Raw genomic sequence first — 10735 nt, 5'->3', positions numbered from 1 at the left:
AGAATCAACTTTCCCTTCAAAAGTTACTTTCCAATGCAAATTCCTGATTTCCAATGAAATTCAATGATTTTCCCAAGAATCACTTTTCCAAGCATTTTCCAAATATCAGAAGCAAACATCATATTTCTCAAACTTGCATCTTTTCAAAATTTCATAGCACATGTCTGATTCTTTGTGCATTTTAGAAAAATAGAGCATAATTAATTTTCAAAACCATTTTCAAAACTTTGGTCGAGTTTGACTCGCAGAATCGTTTCTCTCTCTCGCAGAGGGAGGAGAAAAATTTTGCGATGATAACAGAAACCCAAATTGGATTCAAGCAAGTTAAAATGTTTCTTTTCTTTTTATGAAGATGAATGTTTGGCCATGTGAGAGAAGGGATCCATTCAAAGGATGGATCAGATCCCTCCTTGCAATGGCCCATATCAAGATGATGTTACGACAATGAAGTCGTACATGATACTTCAAGTACAAGGTTTTGATGATGAACAAGTGAATCAACTGCATTTCAGCTAAGGCAATGAAGAAAGATGACAAGAATTGAAGAATTCGACGAAGAATCTTTGAAGACTAGTGTGCAAATGTTAAATTCATTAAAAGTCTTATATTCTTGTAAGAGCCTTACTTAGAGTGCATATTTTTTGGGTTGCATTCCACCTAAAAAGTTTTTAGAAAAACTTTTCTAAAAGAACCCTTCATGAAAATCTTTTTAGAAAACTCTTTATTTAATTTTTTATGTTTATTAGTCGACCAATAGACTCACCTGTCGACTAATCCTTTCGCGCCAAATTTTCTAAAGAAAATGTCATTTTTGTCAAAATAGTCGAACAAAGGTTTTATCAATCGACCGGACAGAATGTCTGTTTTCTGGAAATTTAGCAGCAGTCGACTAATGATTTTATCAGTCGACCGGACATAACATGTATTTTCAGAAAAAATTACCAGCAGTCGATTAAAAGGTTTTTCAGTCTACTGATGATATTATCAGTCGACTAACTTTTTCTCTAGTCGACTAAGTTTCAAAACTTCAGATTTTCAAACAGCTTGATAAACATATTAATCGACCGACGATAACTGTCAGTCTACTAATAGTTAATTATCAGTCGACTAACTACTGTTCCAGTCGACTAATTTTGTCATTTTTTCTAAAACTTTTAAAAGGTGTGTCTTTTCATTTTTCAAACGTTTTGATCGTTCGAAATAGACTATTTTGACACCTTTTCATACTCTCAACGTATGAAATCTTTCAACTATAAATATGAGTGCATTATACATTCAAAAACATCAAATTGAATGCAATTACATTGAATTACTCTTTGCTTTTCACTCATATTCATTTTTTCACTCACTTGATATTTTTCACTTCATTTTTTCACTCAAATTCCTTTGAGAGACAGTGAATTCGTGAGTTGAGTATTCCAACAACCTCAAAAGTCAATTGCATCTCATTTGCATTCATAAGAAGGGCTTGTAGGTTGTTTTGTAAGTTGTTACTTATTTCTTTTTTCTGTAAAAGGAAGGACTCATTGGTTTAAAGGAGTTGTTTGCTTTCAGTAGGTGTGTTACTGAAAGTAGGACCGAATTTGGTCTGTATGATCTTGTAGTTACACAAGGTTGATAGTGGAAATTTCAAGTTGGTTTTGCTTGGGGACTTGATGTAGGTCGGGAAAGACCGAACCAGGATAAATTCGTGTGTTCTTTATGTGATTGCTTTGTGAATTCCAACATTCGTCAAAATTCTGAAGACGATATTTAAAAGCACTATTCACCCCCCTCTAGTGCTAGTTGTCTCGATTCTACTGCACTTTCATTTGGTATCAGAGCAGATTAGCTATATTTTGATCTTACCATTATCTAGCATGGCAACAACATCATCTCAGCACAAAGAAGAATGCTCCTTTGTTCGTCCTCCTCTCTTCAACGAAACAAGCTATGGATACTGGAAAGTGAGAATGGCAATATTCTTACAATCCATGGATCTCAAAATTTGGAGAGTTGTTTCAGAAAAGTACCAAATATCATCAACTGATTTCAATCAATGGACCAATAAAGAAAAGAAGACTGTTTCACTTAATGTCAAAGCTATGAATGCATTGTATTGTGTCATTGACAAGGTAGAGTTCAATCGTATCTCTCAATGCTCTACAGCAAATGAAATCTGGCATACTCTTCTCGTGACTCACGAAGGTACGTCAAAGGTAAAGGAATCTAAAATCGTTTCTTTAGTTCATAAATTTGAATTGTTTAAAATGAAGCAAAATGAATTTATATCAGGCATGGTAACAAGAATGATCGATATCACTAACACTCTAAAATCCCCTGGAAAAGAATATTCACAAGTGGATTTAGTCAAAAAAATCCTTAGGTGTTTAACTCCTGAATGGGAGAGAAAAACTACAGCTATTGAGGAAGCAAATGATTTAAACACTCGCACTCTTGAATATTTGGTTGGTAACTTAATGGCATATGAAGTCCAACTTCAAGACAGACAAGAAGAACCCAAGAAGAAATCTCTTGCTTTTAAGGCTACTTCTGACTCTGAAAATTCAGAAGAAGATGAAGATATTGCCCTCATCACAAGGCAATTCAAAAGATTGATCAAAAAGGGAAGATTTCAAAGAAAGGTAAAGAAAGTGGATTCTTCCAATCTTAATAAAGTCAAGTGCTTTAACTGTAAAAAGCCAGGAAACATCAAGAAAGATTGTCTTCTTCTCAAAATCAAGTCCAAAGACCAAATCAAGAAGAAAACGGCATTTCAAGCATGTTGGGATGATAGTGACTCCTCTTCCGATGAAGAATCAAATCAAGAAGTCGCCAACATGTGTTTTGTAGCACAAGAAGACTCGAAATGTCAATTTGAGTATATGATTTATTAGAAGCATTTAATGATTTATATATTAAATTTAAGAGTCAGTTCTAAAAACAAAGAGTTAAAAACTGAAAATTCAACTCTTGACTCTCAAAACAAATTGTCACTTCAAGAGATAGAAGATCTCAAGAAGGAAAACTCTTGTCAAGCATTTGAGATAAAAGAAATTGGAATTAGAACCAATCTCTTACAAAACGAAATAACTAGTCTAAAAAAAAATCAAATGATCTTCTTTCTATAGTGACCAAATTCACAAATGGTCAAGAGAATATAGAAAGACTTCTTGGTTCTCAAAGATGCTCGGTTAATAAAACCGGATTGGGATATAGCTTCTTTGATAATCAAAATAAACCAAACTATGTGGTGAAGAATCAAAGACAATATTCTCAACCATTTGTTCAAAGAACTAAATTTTCTAGTTATAATAAAAATGCATATAATCATGGCACTTATAATGCTTATAAGCCTAGACATGATTACTCTAGAAATGCTAAATCTTTTTATCAAAGGAAACCAAAATCCAAATGGATATGGGTTCCTAAGACTAACTCTCATGGACCCAAAAATAGAAAAGAGTCAAATGCTTTGTCTTCTAATTTTGTTGTAGGTACACAAAATAAGGAGCAAATGGATATTGGACAGCGGTTGTTCCAAACATATGACTAGAAGGCCGGAGTTATTTTTCACCCTCCAAAGTAAGGATGGAGGAACTGTCACCTTTGTTGACAATAACAAGGGAAAAGTAATCGATATTGGTAACATTGGTAATCTAAAATTTCCCTTGATAGAAAATGTTCTTTTAGTAGATGGTTTAATGCATAATTTATTATTCATTAGTCAATTATGTGATAATGGTTTTCTTGTTTCTTTTGAACATGATTTATGCTTAATTTCTGATTTTCAATCTAAAAAGATCATTTTTAAAGATAAAAGAAGAAACAATGTGTATGAACTTTATCTAGATGAGTTACCCACTTTTAATGAAAAATATCTTATTGTTTCAAATGAAATTCAATGGTTATGGCACAAGAGACTTGGACATGTTAACTTTAAAATTATTTCCAAGTTATCCAAGAATGATCTTGTTAGAGGTCTACCTAGAATACCATATAAGAAGGATCACTTATGTGATGCTTGCCAAATGGGTAAACAAATCAAGAGTTCTTTTAAAGCAAAAGATATAGTCTCAACAAAATGTCATCTTGAACTTTTACATTTAGATCTATTTGGACCCTCTAGAATTCAAAGTTTGAATGGTAGCAAGTATGCTTTTGTTATAGTAGATAATTATTCTCGATTTACATGGGTAATTTTTCTAAAAATCAAAAATGATATTTTTTCTGAATTTTTCAAACTTTGTAGAAGAATTACAAATAAAAAATCTACATCTATTATTAAAATTCGTAGTGATCATGGCGGTGAATTTGAAAATGAATCTTTTCTAAAGTATTGTGATTTACATGGTATATCTCACAACTTTGCTTTTCCTAGAGCGGCTCCACAAAATGGAGTTGTTGAAAGAAAGAATAGACTTTACAAGAATGTGCTAGAACCATGCTTCAAGATAAAAATTTACCAAAATACTTTTGGGCTGAAGCAATAAATACAACATGTTATGTTTTAAACCGTGTTCTTATTCAACCAATCTTACATAAAAACATGTTTTGAATTGTATTATAATCGTATACCAAAGATCTCATATTTCAAAAATTTTGGTAGTAAATGCTTCTTGTTAAATACCAAAAATAATCTTGATAAGTTTGATTCAAAATCAGATGAATCAATATTTCTTGGATATTCTTCTAGAAGTAAAGCTTATCATGTTTTTAATAAAAGAACATCTTGCATTGGAGAATCTTTACATGTTGCATTTGATGAGAATTGTGAGCAGGTTATACCTCTAAGCGAAGGAGAAGTAATACTTCAAGAAGAACCTTTGATAGAGAGTACTTCTCAAGAAAATGTTCCTCTTCAACCTGTTTGGAAAGAAGTTCTCAATCATCCACATGAATAAGTTATTGGAGAAATAAAGAGTGGTGTCCAAACTAGAAGGCAATTGCAATATATTGCAAATATTGCTTTCATATCTAAAATAGAACCAAAGAATATCAATGAGGCTTGTGATGATGAATTTTGGCTTTTGGCTATGTCTGAAGAACTTAACCAATTTACTATGAATGATGTATGGGATCTAGTTGATAGATCAAAGGATCATCCAGTAATTGGAACAAGATGGGTCTTCCGAAATAAGCTTGACGAAAATGGCAAAGTCATTCGAAACGAAGCAAGACTAGTAGCACAAGGCTATAATCAAGAAGAAGACAGATTTTGATGAAACCTATGCACCAGTGGCTCGATTGGAGTCAATTCGAATGATGCTTGCATTTGCTAGTTACATGAATTTTAAGTTATATCAAATTGATGTTAAGAGTGCATTCTTAAATGGACACATCAATGAAGAAGTTTATGTAGAGCAACCTCCAGGCTTTGAAAACGAAAAATATCTAGAAAAAGTCTACAAATTAAAAAGAGCTTTGTACGGACTTAAACAAGCACCAAGAGCGTGGTATGAAAGACTACGAAATTTTCTAGAACAATCTGGTTTTTCCATTGGTCGGGTAGACTCCACTTTATTTATTAAAAATCTTAATTCAGATATTCTTATTGTGCAAATTTATGTTAATGACATAATATTTGGTTCTACTAATGATTCTCTTTATAAAGAGTTTGCTAAAGCTATGCAGGAAGAGTTTGAAATGAGCTTGATGGGCGAATTAAACTACTTCCTTGGACTTCAAATAAAACAAACTGAAGAAGGAATCTTTATCAACCAGGCTAAGTATACAAAAGAACTTCTCAAGAGGTTTAGGATGGACTCATCGAAATCAAGAAGAAATCCTATGAGTACAACTACTTCTCTTGATAAAGATGAAAATGGTAAAAATGTAGATACTAAGCTCTATAGAGGTATGATCGGATCTCTATTATGCTTAACTGCTAATCGACCTGATATAATGTTTAGTGTTTATATGTGTTAGATTTCAAGTTAATCCAAAAGAATCTCATTTAATTGCAGTAAAACAAATTCTTTGTTACTTGAAAGATACTTCAAATTTTGGTTTGTTTTACCCAAAATCATTTTCCTTTGATTTCCTTTGATTTAGTTTCATATAGTGATGCAGATTTTGCAAGAAGTAAATTTGATTGCAAGAGTATTAGCGGAACTTATCATTTCTTAAAAAATTTATTAGTCTTTTGGTTTAGTAAAAAACAAAATTCAGTGTCACTCTCAACAACTGAAGCAGAATATATAGTGGCTAGTTTAGCGTGTTCACAAGTACTATGGATGAAACAGACCTTAAAAGATTTTGGTTTAAATTACTCTACAACTATTTATTGTGATAACACTAATGCTATAAATCTTTCGAAAAATCCTGTTCAACACTCAAGGACTAAGCATATTAAAGTTAAACATCATTTCTTAAGAGATCATGTGTTAAAAAGAGACATTTCATTAAATTTTATTTCCACTAATGAACAACATGCCGATATCTTCACTAAACCACTTAAAAATGAAGATTTTATGAGAATTAGGAAAGAACTAGGCATTTGCTCGTTTTTAGATTTATAAAATGCTAATTTTTTGAACAAAATCGCACCTTATTAGTCGACCGATAAATTTCTAGTCGACTGATGTTTTTTTAAAATTTTCAATTGAAGGGACCCGATACCCGTTGGATTTTTTATCGTTTTTTAACACCCATTTTTTTTTAACGCACCGTTTCATTTTTTTATGCCCGTATATTTTTTTCCCTTCTCATAAAAGAAACCTTTTCTCTCTCTTCTCTCTCTCTTCCGAAAATCCCTCGGAGTGCAGGACGAATCCCTCCTCGCCGGAATCCTCTTGCCGTGACAGGATGCCTCTTCAGCCAATGGCCCACCAGGCCACCTTAGTCGTTGCCCACCCCTACTTGCCACTGGTCTTTTATGCAGCCCTCCCTCACCTGCTGCTAGCTGTCACCAGGGTGTGGGCCATTGACAGCTAGCTAGTGGGCCAACCACCGGCTATGGCCTGACAGTTGGCCAACAGAGAGAGATAGAGAGAGCAGGGGAAGGGGCAAGGGTTAACGGGATAGGAAGGTTGGTTCCCAATCGTGCTTCAATGCCCCTTCCTTTTCCACTGCCTTGCCTCACCACTGGCATGTTGACTGCCAGCCGTGGCTAATAGAGAGAGAGATCCAGCCAGATCAGGACCGTTCTATCTAGTGCAATCAGGCAATTGGCTAGAGAATTCTCAAGATTCTCCTCCTTTCTCTTATCTTCTTCCTCCTCCAGCTCCATCTTTTTTACTTCCAGGCCATGTGGAAAATGTATTACATTTGCTGCATTTTTGTGTGTTCTTTAGAAGCAAAACATGTCAGAAAAGATTACATGAAGAACCAAACCTGTAGGAACGTTTTTTTAGAAGCTGGCCAGATTCTTGCTAGAAAGAGTGGGTTTCCATTCCCAGTTATAATTTGCAGTCTGATCATGTTAAATCAACTTTCAGGTTAATGACATACAGTGAATTTACATTGTGATTTGATCCAGTCTTACTAATTGGAATTAATTATGCCTCATCTGAGTGCTCTGGGGAGTCTGATCCATCTCCATGTACAATCTTGCAACTATAAAAATCACATTGGGATAAAGCACGTCAACAAAATAAACTGTCTGGTACTTAATAAACTGTTAAATCTCAAAAGACTCACCGTTCAAGTATAAACTTTCCTTCCTTGTACATTTGTCCCTTCGAGTACGCTTTCTCCTGAAACAAGAGGCATTGTCATGCATGCACCAACTAATGAAACTAAACTATACCACTTGAAACGGTAAGACTTTACATATTTCCACCCTAAGAGTCGATGACAGCAGTTGCAATAGATGTCAGCAACGGTATGTAAACCAGTAATCATTAGTTTATCTTCTAAAATTCCAACAGACACATTAACACTGCAGCATACAAGAAAAAGTAGTTAGTACATAATCTATATGCCTAGTTGTAGTCAGTCTCTGTCACAGCTCAGTTATAAAGGTACATTACCCTTCCATTAGAAATCTGCATCCACAAGCACAGAAAGTTATCACAGAATGGAAACAAAAGACAAAACTCAGGCATACGAGAGCTATCAAAACCACAAATGACAAAGAAAAAACGAGGGGGACACACCATAGGGTTTTCTTTAGCTAATTACGCTTGAAAACACAAAAATATATGCACAAAAAGGAGAGTGTGTCCCTTTATGTCTACAGAAGCAGCTTCACACTCGGGCCTAAGAAGAACAAACTTGAGAGGGTTCTTTCAATGTTGAACATTCCAAGGGAAAATTTAGCTGTAAATCAAAGCCCACCAATAGGTATCAACATTGCATCATGTGTATCTAATTCATGGCATTCTTTTGAAATAATAAAAACTAAGAATCTTAAGAGTTCTGCTAACAAGACGAGGGTTTAAATTCTCCAAAACAAAGGGAAATCTCCAAACAGGAACTTCACCTTTATGAACAAAAGAGCACCCAAAAAATTGATGTACACTGAAACTTGGGCATTCTTCAACTTCGTACAAGTTCCAGATAAAGTACTTCTCTTTCCTAACATTTGAATTAGTCTGCATATATAAAACGAAAGTTCTATTTCTCACTAAGATTGCTTCGCTAGATATACCCACAAAATTGAAACTTGCACGTTCTTCAAATTAGTACAAGTCCCAGACAGAAAGTATTTTTCTTTTCTGACCTTTGGATTAATCTCTGCATAAACAAAGCAAAGCTTCCATTCCTCATTATGAATGCATCTCTAGAGTCCCAGGCCATTTATTACTCAACAATATGTCATTATCCAGTTAACATGACTGAGAGCAATAGTTTTTTTTTTTTCAAGTCAGCATGAAAGCAAGCAAGAGACTAGTAGTAGTCTTTCAAGCATGAAAGAAGCAAGAGATCACCCATCCCACCACTGACCACAACAACAAAATAATAAATGCCAGTTACATTTGATACTCAGCAGGGTTGCATGACCAAAAAGCAATTCCAAAACATTTGGAAGGTTGTTCTATGGAAGACCAAGTTAAAAATATCATCTTCAGAATAATCTAGTGACACTGCGTTTCTAGCAAGTTGCATAGCCTATTTTTGCTAGCAACATAAAAAGGTTAATTAAAAAGCTGAAGTGGAATTTCAAACATTCCTTGTCAAGTACACCACCCATGTTAACACTTAACAGTCAGCAAATAAAAAAATTCAGCTGTCCTTTTAGTTGTAAAATATTCATTTTCACTGTTAGTGCATGTATATATTTAACACTTTCAAAGGATAGTGTGGTGTAAACATGATCTGCCATATAGAAACTAAGAAATGACATTGAAAACCTTTTGGTATTAATGTCATTTAATTTTTTTAACATTAACTCAGGGTTTTCATGATGCCTTTGCTATGCAATGCACATCTAATGGTGTAAAACGCATGATGAACCAACTCTCGTGCATTTTCTTAATCTTGTCCTTAAATAAAAGCAAAAATTGATGTTATATATATAGGGAAGGGGGGCAATGCATTTAAATAAATGCAAAAATGGCTCACTGCATTTAAAACTTTACAATACAAAGTATTGTGGCCATTGATTTTTAGTGCTTTCAAAAATGCATCTAAACATCGAAAAATCATAACCCAAAACATGTCGCTCAATAATGAACCTATACCATTTTTCGGCCATTGTGTTGCCGGAAACCGGCATAGTGAATACCATCTTAAAGGGTGTGATGCCCTCTACCCATATTCGGTCTTAGCACAGCCCGTAATTGGCCATAAAATGTTTAGTCTCATGAATGCCCTTTACTACTATAGTTGAGACAATTTTGGACCCAAGTTTACCTGAAACAATCCACTCCTTGACTTGCAACCTTTTGGCATCAGATTGGCCGGAAAGCATCAAGGTAGCACCATCCATGCTGGCTGGTGTGACCCTGACAGTTGCAGCCAATCTCATGGTGTAATGTGACCAAAAAATGCTAGAGTGCAACACCATTCTTGGACACTCAAGTGTACAAAACATTTTCCCTGTATATAAATATATATATATATATATAAAAATATATATAGAGAGAGAGAGAGAGTAATGGTAATATACCCGACCACATCCCTGCACGACGAGTATCTGATGGGATTTTTTTCGAAAATCCGACCTTCCAGATGTGTTCTGCATGATCAATTCACTAGAAATAGACTATTGGATCATGCATTTTGGACGAAAAAACAGTTTTTGGAACCTCAAAAAATTTAAAAATTTGTAGACCGTTGATTTTAAAACCATATAAAAACCTAACCATGCATCGGAATCAAATGATCCAAGACCCGATTCCTATGAAAACAAGCACGTAGAACACATCTGTAAGGTTAGAATTTCGAAAAAAACACTAAAATTTTTGAAAAAAACCCATCTGGTATGAGTCGGGCATGGATGGAGTCAGGTAGATTCCCATTTTCCTATATATATATGGTCAGTGTAACACCTTGACAGAGGTAGGTGGGTTTAAGCGCACCGCTTTAAACAAGTGGGATCATAATCATATTGAAGAGCAACACTCTTTCCGCCAATATCTGGTCATCTATGTCACATAGGTGCAGGTACGACACTTTAAAAAAAAACTTGGGTGCGGAGGGTATATATAACTTTGGTGCGGAGGGCTCGAGGTACCACTTGGGGGGGAGTGGTACCCCCTTTATTTTTTTAAAGGGGGGGGGGGGGGCTCGAGGTACTCTCGAGACTCTCTCTTTTTTAATGAACCAAAATGGATGCGGTCAAAGTTGATAGAGTATATTTTAGATAAAA

General features: G+C 34.7%; 1 protein-coding gene across 1 annotated transcript in view; it reads right to left on the bottom strand.

Annotated features, from left to right (window-relative positions):
* Nucleotides 1-7355: 7355 nt before the first annotated feature.
* Nucleotides 7356-10735, bottom strand: part of LOC149826618 (protein yippee-like) — a 50528-nt gene continuing 47148 nt past the window's right edge. The window contains exons 3-5 of the mRNA XM_090018905.1: nt 7753-7861; nt 7621-7676; nt 7356-7536 (exon numbers count right to left, since the gene is read on the bottom strand). Of these exons, the coding sequence (XP_089875031.1) occupies nt 7479-7536; nt 7621-7676; nt 7753-7861 (223 nt within the window). The 3' untranslated portion in view covers nt 7356-7478. The remainder of the gene's footprint in view (nt 7537-7620; nt 7677-7752; nt 7862-10735) is intronic.

The sequence above is a fragment of the Nuphar pumila genome, chromosome 10, assembly GCF_984573655.1.
Source record: "Nuphar pumila chromosome 10, dmNupPumi1.hap1.1, whole genome shotgun sequence".
NCBI lineage: Eukaryota > Viridiplantae > Streptophyta > Magnoliopsida > Nymphaeales > Nymphaeaceae > Nuphar > Nuphar pumila.
Note: the sequence above shows the minus strand (reverse complement) of the source record. Positions and strands in the feature narration are given on the sequence as shown.